The sequence below is a fragment of the Pongo pygmaeus genome, chromosome 2 (genome assembly GCF_028885625.2).
Source record: "Pongo pygmaeus isolate AG05252 chromosome 2, NHGRI_mPonPyg2-v2.0_pri, whole genome shotgun sequence".
NCBI lineage: Eukaryota > Metazoa > Chordata > Mammalia > Primates > Hominidae > Pongo > Pongo pygmaeus.
In genome coordinates, this window is record NC_085930.1 from 67,471,341 (window position 1) to 67,488,693 (window position 17,353).

The 17,353-nt window shown below is 50.9% G+C and overlaps 1 protein-coding gene across 17 annotated transcripts in view; it reads left to right on the forward strand.

The window, feature by feature from the left end:
* The window catches only part of ATP2B2 (ATPase plasma membrane Ca2+ transporting 2), a 388,403-nt gene that overhangs the window by 284,478 nt on the left and 86,572 nt on the right, over window positions 1-17,353 (forward strand). For all 17 annotated transcript variants that reach the window (XM_054481331.2, XM_054481334.2, XM_054481347.2 and 14 more), the window contains one exon: window positions 16,346-16,543. In XM_054481331.2, the coding sequence (XP_054337306.1) occupies window positions 16,346-16,543 (198 nt within the window). The remainder of the gene's footprint in view (window positions 1-16,345; window positions 16,544-17,353) is intronic.

Consider the following 17,353-nt stretch of genomic DNA (forward strand, 5'->3'; position numbering starts at 1 on the left):
GGCCTTGGGGGTCTGGCTGGAGGCTCCTCCATCCCTCCTGTCAACAGCAAGGACAAGGGAGTCCACTGAGGCGCTTGCTATGTGGTCTCGGGCACAGAGGGGAGTGACTCCCGGAGACCCTGAGTATCTCTCCAGCTCCCCAGTCTTCAGCCTGAAAATGCCTGTCTTAGAGCAGACGTTGCTTTGGAGTTAAGCACTGACCACTCCTCACCTTCCTTCTTCCTGTGCAGGTGTATCTAGGAGAGGCCACATGTTTATTGAGTGTTCTCATGGAGCTTAGAGTCAGCAAAGGAATCAAGCATTAAGAAAAACCAATTTCATTAATAATTATTAAAATAATGATTAAAAGGAAAAGGATTTTCAGGGAGCTGTGAGAGCATTCCAAAGGGGGTGTAACCTATCTAGGAGGGGGGTTCAGCCAAAAAAAAATTGAATTAGGTACAGAGGCAGGGGGAAGAGCATTCCAAAAAGAGGGAACAGCACAGCAAAGGCCCTAAGGCAGGAAAGTACTTGTGTTGAAGCCTCAGAAAAGAGGCTGGTGTCACTGGAGCACAATGATGGGAAGGGGGAATGAGACTGCAGAGGAGAGCAGGGGCCCTCTGTGCAGGGCCTTCTGGATCTTCTCTAATGGATATTCTCTGCCTGCAGTGGGAGCCACTGGAGCATTCTGAGCAAGGGCTTGACATGAGCACACTGCACTTTACACATTTGAAATGTCCCTCTGGCTGCAAGGTAGAGTACAAATTAAGGGTGGTGGGAACAGGGAGACAGGCAAGGTGGCTGCTGAGGCCATCCAGGTGAGCAAGGATGGTGGCCTGGACCAGTGTGCAGATGGCAGAGGGATGTGGTCATATCTGAGATGTTTTTCTTGAGTTTTGCTGGATGGTGTAACAGGTACAGGAGGCAGGAGTGGACTCTGATGGAAGACAGGGACAGGACATGGAGGAAAAGAAGAGATGATGGGGGTACACAATGAACACCTACTGTGTGCCCAGCGCGTCACACTTGTTATCTTATTTTAATCTTCACAGCCAGGCTCTGGGTTAGGAACCACAGCTTATGGTACAGAGGAGGTGAAGTGACTCCCTCAGGGACACACAGGTAGTAAGTGAGGCAGCTGAGATTTTAACCCAGGAATGTTTGTCCCCAGATCCACTTCATCCAAAGGTTATATGGAAACAGACCTTTATTTTCTTATAGTTCATATTGACTTCCCCTTTAAATTAAAGTCTGAATTATGTAAGTAACGTTCTCTTGGTTAAAATTAATTTTTTTTTGAGACAGCGTCTCGCTCTGTCACCTATGCTGGAGTACAGTGGCACTATCTCGACTCACTGCAACCTCCACCTCCCGGGTTCAAGTGATTCTCCTTCCTCAGCCTCCTGAGTAGGTGGGACTATAGGCGTGCACAACCATGCCCAGCTAATTTATATATATACGTATATATATATTTTAGTAGAGACGGAGTTTCATCATGTTGGCTAGGCTGGTCTCAAACTCCTGGCCCCAGATGATCCACCTGCCTCAGCCTCCCAAAGTGCTGAGATTACAGGTGTGAGCCGCCGTGCCCAGCCAAAATTAAAATATTTTAGTCAAAGCTAGAGTCCCCTAAACCACTGCAACTAATCATAGTGCCCTTTCCCTTCCCCAGAGATACCACCTTCATGAGTTTGAGCTGATCCTTACAGACCTCTTGCTACACATTTACATATATATAGTCATAAAAAATAGACTATTGTTTTGTAAAGTTTTCTGTTTTACATAAGTGGAATAAAACTATACACATTGTTCTGCAACTTGCTTTCTTCACTCAGCGGTTTATCTTGGAGAGCCTTCTATGTTAGTACATATAAATGGATCTCATTTTTTAAATCTGTTGTGTAGTATTCTTTGGAATAGATGTACCACCATTTATTTAGCCCACTCACTTTCCAAAGACAGAAATGCATTTTTCTATAAATGATGTAGCTTTTGAAGGACTTGTGGATTTTTTGCTTTTCAAATATAAGATTTTTATTTATGCTAATGGAGGAACCCACACCACAGTGACAACACAAATATTTAGCAACACGCAGCCTGGTGACTAAGTTTTCCCAATTTCCTTCAGGTGCTTGGCATCCCAAGGAACTAGCTCTTGTCTATTGCCAAGTCTCTGTTTATAGCAAAAGGCTGTCTCAAAAGTAACAAGGAAAATGGTAGAGTTGTCAGCTTTGATTTCAGTGCTGCATCCTGAAGCAGACAACATGATAGGGTGTGAGGACAGTACAGTTCGGAGCCTCAGGGACCTGAGTTCAAATCCTAGCTTTAGCCGTATGGCCCTGAGCAAGGCTCTTTATCTGTCTGTGCTTCAGTCCGTCTGCCCATAAAATGAAGTTTAAAATCCCTATCTTACAGAATGGCCAGGAGAATGGAAATGCAAGCCCCATGTATAAAGTGATGATCATGTAGGAGCACATGTGCTCATTTCTTGCCCGCCTATCTGCAGCCCCAGCCGAGTGGGGCCCATGAGAGGGGCATTGGTCCTGCATCATTGAAGGGGCCACTTGAGATCACAGAACAATGAGAAGACACCAGCATGCCACCACTGCTGTCGATGCACTGCGGGGGGTAACATTTGAGCTCAAAGGTAGTGGGAGAGGAATGTTCCACCCAGGCTCTGGGCGCCAGCTGTGTGCCCACCACCACTGCCCTTTGCACTTTCTTTCATCTACCTCAGCAGGTGAAGCTAGGTTGTCCCTCTCTCCCAATTTGTGGATAAAGAAACTGAGGCTCAGGGAAGGGGCACCACTTGCGGAAGCTCTCACTAAGTGTCAGGGTGGAGACTAGAACTCTGCATCCTCTGCCTCTGAAAGGCGTCCTGGGAGGCTACAGGTAGCAGCTCTGCAAAGTGTCCCCACCTGGAGGGACAGGGAAGTGCTTCTTGTCTGCGCTCAACCATGGAGGCCCCTCCCCAGAAGGAGGAATAAGGGGCTTTTCTGGCCTCCATTTTCCCAAAGGGCTGAGACAAAGACCTCTCAGAGATCACCTCTGGGCATGCTGAACCAGATCTCTTCAGTGAGGTTGATAGGGAGGGAATATGAAACAACCGTCATTTGTGTGTGTAGTAAGGCTCTATTCCAGCAAGCCGAGCCGTCGTTCCCTTCCCTCGTCTCTGTGGGGTGCTAAGAGGGCCTGGGCCAGGGGTCAGGGTCCAGCCCCAGGGAGCTGAACCTCCCTGGACCTGGGTCAAGTCGCTTCCGTGTCTCTGGGTCTCCATTTTCCCAACTGTTGAATGGAAGGGTGAGAGCGGCTGGCCACGGGATGTGGAGGAGAGGGGACAGGGAGCCTTAGGGGTGGGTGGCCAGATTAACAAAGAAAAATACAGGGCATCCAGGGACATTGTAATTGCAAATAAACAATAAGTTTGTTAATTTTTTAATTAGTAGTAAATGATTTGCTGTTTATCTAAAATTCAGATTTCTCTTGAGTATCCTGTATTTTATCCAGTAAACCTTTCTCAGGGGCCCCAGCTTCACTAGATCCCCCTATTCTTTGGTACAGATCATTGATGTTTTCACAGCTTCTAGATGAGTCCTGGCCACCCCCTTCCACCCAGATCCCCAGCCCCCACACCCACGTCCCTGCCCATGTGGGAAGTCTGGAGCCCTGAGCGGAGAAGTTTAGTAAGGAATTCCCACAGTGGAGAGAGGAGTGGGAACTCAGCCTAACTTGGAGAAAAGGTAGGTGGTGGGTTTAAATCAGTGGAAACTTGTGTCTACACGTGCATTGGATTATAGGAACACAACTTCTGTGTGCCCGTTCTGTGCCATGTCCATGTGGGTGCACATAAGCGAATGGACATTGCGTCCACATGCTTGCAGAGAAACCACCCAGCGTTGCACTGTGCACATTCACATCCACAATCTAATGCCACATCCGCAGTTGTGTGCCACATCTGTTTGTGCATGTGCGTGTCTAGATGTCAGGTCTGCGTATGAGCACATAACCGTAAATGAGCTGGGTGACAAATGCTACCGGGGAGGATCAGGTAGATGCTGCCGCTTTCCACATGACAGAGACTGGATTCATAGGAAACCCCACCTAGAATCACTAGGTATCAGAGAGACGCCCCTTACCCTGCACCTTGCCCATCAGGAACCATCAACACTGTGACGTGATCATAAACTCTAGGCACTGTGTACATGCCTGCAATGCACACCAGATGATAGCCAGACCATCAGACTGGTTCTGAACTTACCTTGACAGCCCATACAGACCAATATCACAGCAGATGCCCACGATACAAGCTGTTTTCCCACAGAGGCGTTGTCTCTCTGCCCCAAGTCTGTTAAGTGGCCCTTACAGGGGGCACGTGGCCACCCATGTGTGCAGGAGCATCTGGGCAACCTCAGCACTTACATCCCCATCTCTGGTCCCCAGAAAGGCAGGAGGGGAGGGAGGTTTCCTAAGGACCTGCTGTGTGCTGGTGCAAGCAGCCTCCCTCTAGAGGATGGTGGAATCAGAAACCAGAAGGCAGTAGTGGCAAAGGGTGGGCCTCAGTTGGTGTTTGACCCCCAGGGCCAAAACCCAGCACAGGAGAGATGCGCAGTAAATGTGTTAGTGAATAAATGAGCCAGGTGACAAATGCTGTCAGGGGAGGATGAGGACAGATTGTTCTTGCTGAATAAATCAAGGAAGGCTTTCAGGAAGTGGTAGTAAACGTTCTTCTGGGTCTCTCAAGACTAACTAAATAAGTCGACAGAGGGTTAGGCATCCTGGGTTCGAAACCAGATGTGCCAAGACAGAGGCAAATGCCCGGCACATGCAGACCCATGGCTTGGTAGGAGAGTGGGATAAATGTGTCATGGCTAGAGGTGAGGCAGGAGGAGTCCTTTGGGACAACCTCACAGAGAAGCCACTGCGAGCCCAGGAACTGGATGGTTGTGAGGACATGGGGAGCCATGGAAGGTTGTGGATCAGGGCAGGGATGCTGTGACAGCCGAGCTTGAAGACCAGCTCCTGGCTCCACACTGCCTCATCTCCTCTTCTAGTCTCCTTTTTCTCACCACTCAGTTTCTAGTTTCTCCTTCTCCAGCCTTCTGCAGCCACCAGTAGCAGACAAAGAGTCAGAGTGTTCTGTGTACCTGGGGACTCAAGTCTGGGTCTGTCAGTCCCAGCACTCATGACCTCCTCTGCTGCAGGAAGAGAGGTTGTGAGCCTGACTGTTGGCAGCTTTCAGGGAAGGAGAAGGGCCCTGTGGGAGCTGGCAGCCCCTACAGAAGAAAAGGAACAGTCGACCCAGGCTGAGTGCAGGCTCTGTCACCACCCCACTGTGTGACCTGGACAGGCCTCAGCAAGAAGTCCCACATCTCAGGGTTGTTGGCGAGGCTCAAAGGTGATGCTGTGCCGAAAGCACCTGGCAAGTATTAGGCTTCCTCCTCACCCTCCTCCCCCAGGCTGGTGGTTCTTCAACCCGAGCCTGTATCCCCATTGACAAGGACAATGCAGCTGGCCCTGCCCCATCCAAGAGTGTGTGACTCAGTAGGTCTGGGTGGGCCCTGAGAATGTGCATTTCTAACAAGTCCCCAGGTGATGCTGAAGCCGCTGCTCCAGGGACCACTAAGTTTTCATCCCCTGCTGCACATTGCAATCCCTGGGGAGCTCTTCTAACTCCCAAGGTCCGGGCCATGCCCCAGCCCAATTCAATTAGAATCTCTAGTTTGGGGCTCAGGTGTAAAATGAGATACCATCTCACACCAGTTAGAATGGCAATCATTAAAAAGTCAGGAAACAACAGGTGCTGGAGAGGATGTGGAGAAATAGGAACACTTTTACACTGTTGGTGGGACTGTAAACTAGTTCAACCATTGTGGAAGTCAGTGTGGCGATTCCTCAGGGATCTAGAACTAGAAATACCATTTGACCCAGCCATCCCATTACTGGGTATATACCCAAAGGACTATAAATCATGCTGCTATAAAGACACATGCACACGTATGTTTATTGCGGCACTATTCACAATAGCAAAGACTTGGAACCAACCCAAATGTCCAACAATGATAGACTGGATTAAGAAAATGTGGCACATATACACCATGGAATACTATGCAGCCGTAAAAAATGATGAGTTCCTGTCCTTTGTAGGGACATGGATGAAATTGGAAATCATCATTCTCAGTAAACTATCGCAAGGACAAAAAACCAAACACCGCATATTCTCACTCATAGATGGGAATTGAACAATGAGAACACATGGACACAGAAAGGGGAACGTCACACTCTGGGGCCTGTTGTGGGGTGGGAGGAGGGTGGAGGGATAGCATTAGGAGATATACCTAATGCTAAATGGTGAGTTGATGGGTGCAGCACACCAGCATGGCACATGTATACATATGTAACTAACCTGCACATTGTGCACATGTACCCTAAAACCCAAAGTATAATAATAATAATAATAATAATAATATATATTTTTTAAAGCTCCCTGGTGGCTCCAGTGTACAACCAAGTTAGGAACTAGTGCCTTGGAGAAAGCTCAGTAATAGCAACAACAATAGCAGCTAATATTAGTCAAGGCCTTCCCATGTGCCAGGTGCCCAGATGCGACCTCATTTAACTCTATATGGCAGGCACTATCATTATTCCCATGCTGCACATGAAAAAACCAAGGCCCAGGCCAGGCGCAGTGGCTCACGCCTGTAATCCCAGCACTTTGGGAGGCCAAGGCAGGTGGATCACCTGAGGTCAGGAGTTCTAGACCAGCATGGCCAACGTGGTGAAACCCTATCTCAACTAAAAATACAAAAATTAGCTGGGCATGGTGGCAGGCACCTGTAACCCCAGCTACTCGGGGGGCTGAGGCAGGAGAATCGCTTGAAACTGGGAGGCGGAGGTTGCAGTGAGCCAAGATCGCGCCATCGCACTCCAGCCTGGAGGACAAGAGTGAGACTTCGTCTCAAAAAAAAAAAAAAAAAAATGAAACCAAGACACAGAGAGGGGATGTCACCCGCCCAAGGTCACAGAGCTGGAAGGAGTCTCGAGCGAGGCCCAGACCTAGATCCACTGTCCCATTTCATTGCTTTGTCTTGAAGCGGTGTGGCTTCCCACAGTCCCAGCAGTGGTGCCCTCCCCCACTCAGCCTGTGCCACACACCTTTGTGTGCCCGCGTCTGCACACTGACTCAGCCACATCCTCGGGCATGTATGCATGCACTGATAGCCTCTCACGGGCACTAAGGCCCATGCCTGCCTTCTGGGTGCCTCTCAGGCTACATTTTAAATACACGAAGCAGGGCCACGAGGCCACCCTTGTGGTTTTTCCCCAGAAAGCACTCACCATTCGTTTTATCTGAAATTTCCTGAGCACCCCGTTGTCGCAGGGATCAAGCTGGAGTGAATCAGCATTCACATTGGCTTCACCAGATAGGGTCACTGTGGGGCATTTGCAGAAAGACACAGCCTACCCCCAACTACATCAGGCTGGAACACGGCAGGGTGGCCACTGAGCTCTGTGGCAAGAGGCCTGGCTCAGTTGCCTTCCCAGCAGAAGAACCCTGTGCCTCAGTGTGTGCATCTGCATAATGGGTGCTCAACATAGAGCAACTTTACCATCTACAAAGCACTGTCAGAGCCTTGGTTCTGTGTGATCCTCAAGTGAGACAACCCAAGGCCCCTCAGAGAGGCTGAGTGATCCACTCAAGGTCACATAGGAAGGAAAGGTAGATTCCAACCAGGTCTCCAGATCTAGGTAGGGGCGTGTTATGGCTGTGGTGGTGTTCTCTGACACAAGATAAGACAGTGGCAACACAGACAGAAATTCCTGCAATGCATATTCCAGGCCCAGAGTAACAGTAGTGGTGTACAGTGGTGGTAGTGACAGCTGCATCTATCCTTTGTGAAGGCCAGCATATGCCAAGCACTATTTCCACACATCATATTCCCAATCCTCCGTCAACCCCAGACTGCAGGGGATGCCAGAGACAGGGCTTTTTTCCCACAGAGGCATTGTCTGTCTGTCCCAAGTCCATTAAGTGGCTCTTACAGGGGGCACGTGGCCACCCGTGAGGGCAGGGGCTTCTGGACAACCTCAGCACACACATCCCCATCTCTGGTCCCCAGAAAGGCAGGAGGGGAGGGAGTTTTCCTGAGGGCCTGCTGTGTGCTGGTGCGCATTTATTCCCATTTCACAGAGGTGAACGCTGTGGCTCTGAGAGGGGAAATGATTTGCCCGAGGCACCAGCCCCGAACCAAAGAGCTGCTGGGATTTGAACCCAGGGCTGATGTTACCCATTGGCCTGCTGCTGTCATGCACCATGCAGCTCATCCCAGTTGATGGCCACTGGCCCTGCAGACAAGGGGCCCCCCACTCCTGGAAACAGTCCTGCCCTCAACTTAATTCCACCCCCTCACTGCTACCCTGGTGGCCTGGGTGCCTCTTGGGGAGCAATTTGTTTTCACACTAGCTCTGAGCAGCAGATGGAGAGTTTGGGGGATGTGATTGTTGTTGGGTTTTTTTTCTTGAAATCATTTGCTCAGGCTGCAGGCAGGTCCGCTCAGCCAGACAGTGCCCCTGAATATCAGCCAGCCTCAGTGGGCAGTTAGTGTATTCCTGCTCTTACCAGGGGCGAAAACAATCTCTGGGGTCCCTTTGCTGGAAATAAAGATGTACAGCCTCATGGGGCCTCAGAACAGGGGAGAAGAGGTCAGTGGTCACCTGGATGGCCTGGAAAACTCACCTTGAGTCCCTCCCAATTGGGCTCTACTTTTGATACAGCCCAGCCTCTCAGTGTGAGGTGCCCCACACATGGCAAGAGCAGAACCCTGCCCTGCCCTCAAGTGCAGCACTAGAGCAGAAAGTAAGCCATATGTTAAATGTCTCCATTCCTTCATCTCGCCCCTTCATTCTGACCTCTAACCCAGCCCCTGCTCCTTTACCTACCTCAATAGCCTTTTCTTTATTCTGATTAATTAACCATGTCCCACCTTATAAGTAGCTTATAAAAGTTGTCTCATACAAAATTATTTTAAATGCCCTAAGTTAGGAAATCCAGACAAAGAGAGGAGAGGAGAAGTAGGATGGAGATTTGACAGCTCGATGCATGCTGCTGAGTCCTCTGGTGTAGCTCACAGAGGTGAACTGCATATTCAGTACTGAGCTACCAAGCAGGCAAGGGGAAGATGGCAAAAAGATGAGTTACAAGAGCCACAGTCTCCATTAGAGAACACTCTCACTCTCACCCCAAAGGCCTGTGTAAGCCTAACCCCATGTGGCATGCTATAAATTCAGTTTCTATCACAGCCTTTCCTGGCCACTGGGGACAAAGGGTACAATAGATGTGTCCTCTTCCTTGGGGACCATCTGACCCCTCTTCTGAGGAGCAAACCAGGAATGCTTCAGCCACTCTGGCCTTTCCCAAGACCTCTGGAGTTTCTTTTGCCTTCTCACAGCCCTTCTCCCGACCCATACCCCTTCATCTGATCAACCCTCTCTCCTTCCAAGCTCACCCAATTACAACTACACTTCTGCCAGGCGATCCTTCCTGACACTCCTGTCTTCCTTACAGTAGTGTCCCCAACATATAGAACAAAGTCTGGCTTATAGTAGGTGCTCAATCAAAATTCGGTGATTGATTGAATGAGTAAATGAATGACTGGATGTGCACTATTTAGTATGACCCTAGGTACCTTTTCTAGCTTCAGAGGGCCTGAGAAGGGTGGGGGAACTCAGGCCTCCTTAAGATAGGAGATCTTGAGTCTTGAGTGGGGCCTGGCATCTGGTGCAGGACACCCACTGTGGGCCGTCCAGCTTCTGTGTAAACATGCTCCCTCCCTCCTTCCCGGAATAATCCATCCATCCTCAGCTCACCCGTTAGAAAGTCCTTCCCTCTCATAGTGAGGAGCACCTCTGCCCGGCTGCTGCACCATCTGGGATATGAGGAGCCGCTCTGCCCAGCCCCCCCACTGTCTGGGAAGTGAGGAGCGCCTCTGCCCGGCCACCGCCCCGTCTGGGACGTGAGGAGTGCCTCCGCCCAGCCGCCCCACTGTCTGGGAAGTGAGGAGCACCTCTGCTTAGCCCCCACACTCTCTGAGAAGTGAGGAGTCCCTCTGCCCGGCTGCCCCACTGTCTGGGAAATTAGAAGGGCCTTTGCCCAGCCGCTGCCCCCTCTGGGAAGTGAGGAGTGCCTCTGCCTGGCCGCCGCCCCATCTGGGAAGTGAGGAGCCGCTCTGCCCCGCCACCCACCATCTGGGAAATGAGAAGTGCCTCTGCCCGGCTGCCGCCCCATCTGGGAAGTGAGGAGCGCCTCTGCCTGGCCGCTGTGCAACTCTCCAAGTGGAGTCACAGCCTTTTGCGTGATCTTTCTGCCCTCCCCGTTTGCATTTTCAACATTAAAGTTTATTTTTTAATTTAAAAAGAAAAAGAAAAGGAAAGTCCTTCCCTCTCATAAAGCCAGAGGCCCCTCCTTGTACCTCTTCCTCCAGGTCCCCAGCTCTGTGCTCTGGGGCCAAAGCGCAGGCTCCCTTTGCCCCCAAGAGAACCACTGTCCCTCGAGCTTTGCTTAACAGAGCTGAGGTGGGGCTGGAGTTTGTCAGACGGCTCTCAAACATGAGTTCCAACTCCAATAGGTCTGGGCATATGCCCTTGGTGAGCTAGATGTCGAGATTTCTATATGGAATTGACTTTTTAATGTTTGTTACAAACTTCCATTTTTTAAAAAACACGGGGCAGACCAAATGAAACCTCTTTAATGGCCTGAGACTGCAGTTTGCAGGAGCCAGATTTGGCTAAAAAGAGAGAGGAAAGTACCCCAAGCAAAGGAATGGGAGTGGCCAGGGCAGAGTTTTAGAGGTTGGGGAAGAGCCCAGTTTGTATCCAGGACAGCTGGATACAGATGCACTTTGAGGCCAAGGCTCCTCAAATACCCACTGACAGCAAGCAGCCATGACAGCAGGGAGTTCTTATACAGCCAGTCCCTCACTTTGTGCCGTGGCTGTCTTCTTTTACGTACATAGTAGGACACACAGATTCAGTTGAAAAATCTGGACAAGTGTTGGAGTGTTTTTTTACCTTCACAGTAAAAGCACATGCCTTTACAGTTTAGAGAGCTTCACACACACTCCTCTGTGCATGAGTTTCCCCAGCCTAGGGGTTATTTTGTTCCCATTTTATTAATGAGAAAACTGAGTCTCCGAGGGGTGAAACTGGCCCAAGCTCACTCACAAGTCAGTGGTAGAACAAAGATCAAAACCTGGCTCCTCATCTAGTGCTCTGACCTCTGCTTATAATTATACAGAAAGAAAATTCACATTTGAAAGCCTACAACCCCACATAGCATCTGTCTGGACATTTGTGTTTCTGAATTTTCAGGGCCTCGCTGCCTTCGTCCAGTAATTTTTGACACTCTATTAATTTTTAATATGCGAAATGGTGAGATGCTTTTTAATCTAAATTGAATCTCAACGCCATTCATCTCTCACACCAGCCTCTGTTGTTTCCGCTCCCAAAAATATGTGTGTTAATTTTCAGCAGAAAGGAAGAGAGACCACAAGATTCAGCTCCTGGGAAGGGCATGACAGGTAGGCTGGACCAGGCAAGCTGTTCCACCTGCAGGTCCTCAAAACCTGTCTTTGGATACCAAAAACCTGTCTTTGGATACCAAGTACCAGAGCCACCAGCCCTAGCCTTCCACCAGACCAATCCTTCATGTCACATGTGGGGAAACTGAGACCCAGAGAAGAGAAGTGGCTTTTCTGCAGTCACAAGGCCCTTCCGCTGTGCCTCTCCTCACCTTGACTGACCCCTTCCTATCTTGTCAAAATCCTGCCAGTTCAAAGTCTTCCTCTCCAGAAGGTCTGGCTCAATCTCCCACCTGGCCTAGAAACTGGGCGGTAATAATGACACAGTGCGTCTACCTGGTGCCAGGCACAGCGCTACACTCCTTACGTGAGACATCTTGTTGAAGCCTCACCCTAACCCTGTAAGATAGGCACTGCTGTTGCCTGCAAGAGGAGAAACGAAGGCAGTGAGAGGTGAAGCACTTAACCAAGGTCACCCAGAGCTGGGATTTGAATGCAGGCCATCCAAGTTCAAACCCCACCTGTGTTCTTGGGGCTTGGTTTCCTCAGCTCCGGTTTGGCTGTTCTTCCACTGAGAAGAGGGGAGTGAGCGAGACATCGTGACCACCTCCACCTTCTCAGAGGCCCCATGTGAGCCTCAGTGCCCAGGGTTCCCACCTTGGACTTTGATTCTGGGATGCTTGTAGTGGAAACTGCCATGGAAACAGTCCTAGCAGAACACACAAATGTTTTTATGCCGTGAGTTGTTGTTATTTCTGAAGAACAGAGGGCCTCTCAGAAGTCTGTGGGGAGTGGGCAAGGGCGGGAGCTGGGGAAGGGGCTGCCTGGAAGAGGGAGGGAGGGACAGAGAAGCTGCTCTGTGCCGACCCCTCACCCTTCCAGCCACATCGCCCTGTCCCAACCCATAGCCTTGGGGGTCTCAAACTAGCAACTTAGGGGCTGAATCCAGCCCACAGATACGTTGTTCTTGGCCCTGGCATGTTTTTAATGGGGAGATTTTACATCAAATTCCAGATGTCCAGCTTCTCTTAGAAGATTGGAAGATCTGCCACACTGGGCCCACATTCCCCACAGGAGCTGAGAAGCAGCTGTCCTCTTCAGAAGGGCCAAGTTTCTTCACTTTGCTCCAGTTTCTACCCCTCCCTAATGTCTCCCACTCACCTACTTCACTCATTCACAAAACCCACCCAACCCCCACACCTATTCGAATTTGCAGCCCCTGATCTGTCTGCCGTCCCGGGACTCAGGATCTCAATGCCTGGCCTGTGGATTCCCAGCATGACAGAGCCCCAGCATGATGTGGCCTGACTTCCAAAATGGAACACCCACAGTATCAACTGTTTATACTGTGGACTCCGGAACGTCTGAATCACGGAACTCAGAAGGTTCAGAGACTCCCCTCTCTTGGAATCAATCAGACAGGGCCCAGAAGGTTGGCTGGCCTCACTTACTTTTTCTTTGCAAAAACCTTAATTTGCACCAGATCTTATGAGGAGCTCCAAAATGTGAAAACAGACCCCAGGAAAACCATTTCAGGGCCTGCAGACCTCAGAACCCCTGGGATTCTCAGGACCTACCCATCTTATTGAACACTCCCATTGTCGAAATGGGGAAACTGCAGCTCAGAGAAGGGAATTGGCTGGCCAAAGCCGCAGCAAACTGCCATAACAGGCCAGTGTTGGCTGGTCATAGCCCCTCCCTCAGAGGCCCACTGCCCTCTTGAAGTCTCCCTTCTCTCTTGTCAAAACTCAGTCCCAGGAAAAAGCCTGAAACTCATTCACACCATGGCATCCAGAACTGATGACGGCTTCCCCTCCCAGAAAGTCTAAAGGAATTGGAGCTTTTAATTAAAGGAATAAAGGTCAAGTAGAGGAATTCCAGGTGTTGGCTGTGGGTAGAATTGGACAAAAGGAGGAAGACAGGGAAGGTTCCTGCAGTTCCTGGAATCGTGCTACAGTGTGCCGTGCCTGCACACTCTGTACATGGATCTCCCAGATGGCCAGCCCAGCACGGAAGAGTGGAGGAAGTGTTCCCACGTGCTTAGATCAAGGCTACCCTGGGCTCTCAGGGCCCAGGAGCTGCCCCACAGCAGCAGCTTGGTCTCAGGGCAGCCTGTCTCCCCATCTATGAAATGAGCCTAACCTGGCTCTGGGTTCATTCGTTCTCACTGCATGCAGGACATGGGATCCCAAGAGCTTGCCTGCACCAACAAGCAGGCTGGTGTGAGGTCTCCTAGGGAGGGAGCCATCCCTGGGCTCCCCCGGTGGGGGTGTCTCAGCCAGCCTGGCCCTTGGAGGCTCCTGATGGAGATCTCATGGTCAGCACCTGAGGAGATTCCGCATCTAGAACCCCAGACAGACTCCCAAACCACAGGCTGCTGGACTTCTGGAACCACTGAGCTCTTATGTCCATGGGCAGCCAGGTCTGTTCCATGCACATCACACTCCCCAGAACCTGGCACCAGGTTAGGCCCACAGTGAGGCCTCCAGGAATGCAAACTGACTGAATGAATGGGTGAATGAGGCAATGAACAACAGACTGTTAGAACCCTAAAACCATATATTAGACCATGAGGTCCCATCAGCCACATGGTCCAGTCCTGCAACCCCAGTGTGCTGGTAGTGCTCTTCACAGGAGTAGACTGAAGGCCATAGGTCTGATGAGGGGTGTGTGCCCCTCCCTGTCCACCCCCCATCTGTCCTCACTAAGACACAAGAAGAGCTAGGGTTTGCTGGGTCAGTGACAGGACTGTCATTGCCCCGCTGCAGGGGCCCATTTTTGCTGCACTGTTTGGGCCAGGCTGCACACCTCAGGCCAGGCTCGTAACACTCAGACCTGCATTTAGCGGGTGGGACAATTGTAAGGCTTCAGGTGCCAGGCCCTGCGGGACAGGAATCATACTGGTCTTTGCCCCCAAGGTCCACGGCCCAAGTAGGACAGGGGTCTGGGGAAGTGGTAAGCCTGCTGCGGGGTAGACTGTGGGAAGTAAAGGCAGAGGGCCACTGTCCGCCTGGGGTGGAGGGGAGGCTGCTCAGCAGGGGCCCTTGAGAGGGGCTCACAGTGCTGAGTGGAGGAAAGGCTGTTCCTGGTTTGCTGAACAGCAGGAGCAAAGGCCTGGGGGTGTGACACAACACTTGTCATGAAAAAATAAAGTGGCACGCCAGCTACTTGGGGCGACATGGGACAGCTTGAAAGGAAGGCTGAAGCAAGGAGAAGCACCGGCCTCTGAGGGGCACAGCAGACTGGACAGAGGGAGCCTTCCCCACCAGAGCCACGCATCTCCTGGTCACACGCCTGAATCTCCTCCACGAGAGGTTCACCCTTCCAGGCCCCTCTTCCAAGGTACAAATACACCTGGGGTTCATCAACTGTGGGTCATCCATACCCCAGTACCAGGGAGTTTAGGAGGGATGTATAGACAGGCAAACAGTGGCCAGTGCCAGAGCAGGGAAGGGCACAGCATGGGCACAGTGTGGCAGGAGGAAGGCAAAGTGCTGGCATGGCTTGCTGGGCAGAAGCCACATGGCGAAAGCCAAGGCTGCAGACACAGGTTGCGGGTCAGAAGAGAGGGCCAGAGCGCCAGGCTGGGAAACACGGGCTTTATTCCAAAGACAGTGAGCAGCCTCCCAAGGCCTTTGAGCAGGGGCGTGAGAGTGGACTTGCAAGTCTGGAATAATTATCTGGAAATGCAGATGGTGGGTAGAAGTGGGCCCTTACCACTCTGTTCGGTCCCCACATGATGACGGATGCACCTGGCTACACCTCACTCCCTTGTCCAGAGGAGGAGAAACCACCAGTGTCAGTTGCATGTCCACCAGGCACGCTCCGAGCACATTGCAAGGCATCCACGGCGAAGGCCACTCCTAAGTGGGCACTCTTCTGTCTGGTGAGCTGCTCTGTTCCAGTGTCTGCAACAGTGCCAGGCACTTGGTAGGTGCTCAATAAATGCTCATGGACCACATGAATCACCTCATGTGATATTCACAACCACTCATGGGTTAAGTACAATCACCGTCCGCATTACAGAAGAGGGTACTGAGGCTCAGAGAGCGAGGGCCATCATGCTGGGATTTTAATCCAGGCAGTGACTTCTGATTCTTCTCTAACCACTATGCGACATTCGACAGGAGGGAGAGCGGAAGGAGGGTACCAGTGCGAGGCAGCTGTAGGAGTGTGGATTCGCTTCTCGTGGCTGCCACAGCAAATGACCACAGACTGATTGTGGCTTAAAACAAGGGAATTTTATTCTCTCGTGACTCGAGGCCAGAAGTCAGAAATCAGGTGTCAGCAGGGCCACCTCCCTCTGAAGACCAGGGAGCAATCCTTCCTTTCCTCTTCCAGCATCTGGTGGTCCCAGGCATTTCCTGGCTTATGGCTGCATCACTCCAAACTCTGCCTCTGTTTTTGCGTGGCCATCATCCTTCTGTGTCTGTGTCTCTTATAAGGACACCTGTCATTGCATTTAGGGCCCAGACAGATAATCCTGGATGCTCTCATCGTGATATCTTTAAGTACAACAACAAGACTATTTTCCCAAATGAGGTCACATTCACAGGTTCTGGGGATCATGATGTGGATATATATTTTGGGGGCTGCCATTCAACCCACTGCACGGTGTCTCTGGCTTTTGGCAGAAGCCCACTTAGGCCCCAAAGCATGAAGAGATGTTGGGCTCCTGGGCCAGCCACCCGCAAGTTTCTTGCTCTGTTTCTCCTTTTCTGCCCCTAGATTCCCAGAACATGCCTGCATCTCTCCCAGGCCCCCAGGCCAACCTCTCTGTTCTCTGTCCACAGGTTTGCCGGGCACCGCTCCAGACCTGGAAAAGAGAAAGCAAATTTTTGGGCAAAACTTTATACCTCCAAAGAAGCCAAAAACCTTCCTGCAGCTCGTGTGGGAGGCGCTGCAGGACGTGACGCTCATCATCCTGGAGATCGCCGCCATCATCTCCCTGGGGCTGTCCTTTTACCACCCGCCCGGCGAGGGCAACGAAGGTAAGACGGGTCTCAGACCCACGAACCGCCCCACATCCACACTGGGGGGCACTCATGGCTCACACAAATAATCCTCTCCTTCCAGGGGAAGAAACCGAGGCCCAAGGGGCAGGGCCCCGCCCATAGCCAACATAGCCAAAGGGTGGCCGAGCCAGACCTCAGCCCCATTTTCCCAGTGTGAAATGCACAAGAGTTGGACTGGCGACAGTAATCATTTTAGTGCGCATTTTTGAGCACTTACAGTGTGCTAAGCCCTGGGCTGAGATGTTGCCCTGACAAACCCCTGAGGTAGCTGCCGTGGTTATGCCCGTTTTAAAGATGAGGAAACCTTGGGTTCAGTGTATACTGCTTGGGTGATGGGTGTACCAAATTCCCACAAATCACCACTAAAGAACTCACTCATGTAACTAAATACCGCCTGTTCCCCAAAAACCTATGGAAATAAAAAATATATTTAAAAAAAAGATGAGGAAACCAAGTCACAGAAAAAGGGGTTACCCTGCTCAAGGTCACCAGCTAATAAAGAGTCCTCAGATTTTGCTGTGGAGCCTTTTGAAAACATTGTTGTCAGGCCCCATCCTAAGAGAGCCTGGTTGTTTCTCTCCAGAGTCCAGGGACGGCTGGATTTTAATAAGCACACAGGTGAGGGCGACCCTGACATCTGTGCAGGCTGATCTGTTTTATAATCTGCTTTTTTCAGTCAGTAGGATATTGTAAATACTTTTTTGTGATTCATTGTGATTCAACATTTCCTAATGAATGTGCTGCATAAATAACCCTACTACAGCTTCAGACAAGCAAATTAAAAGT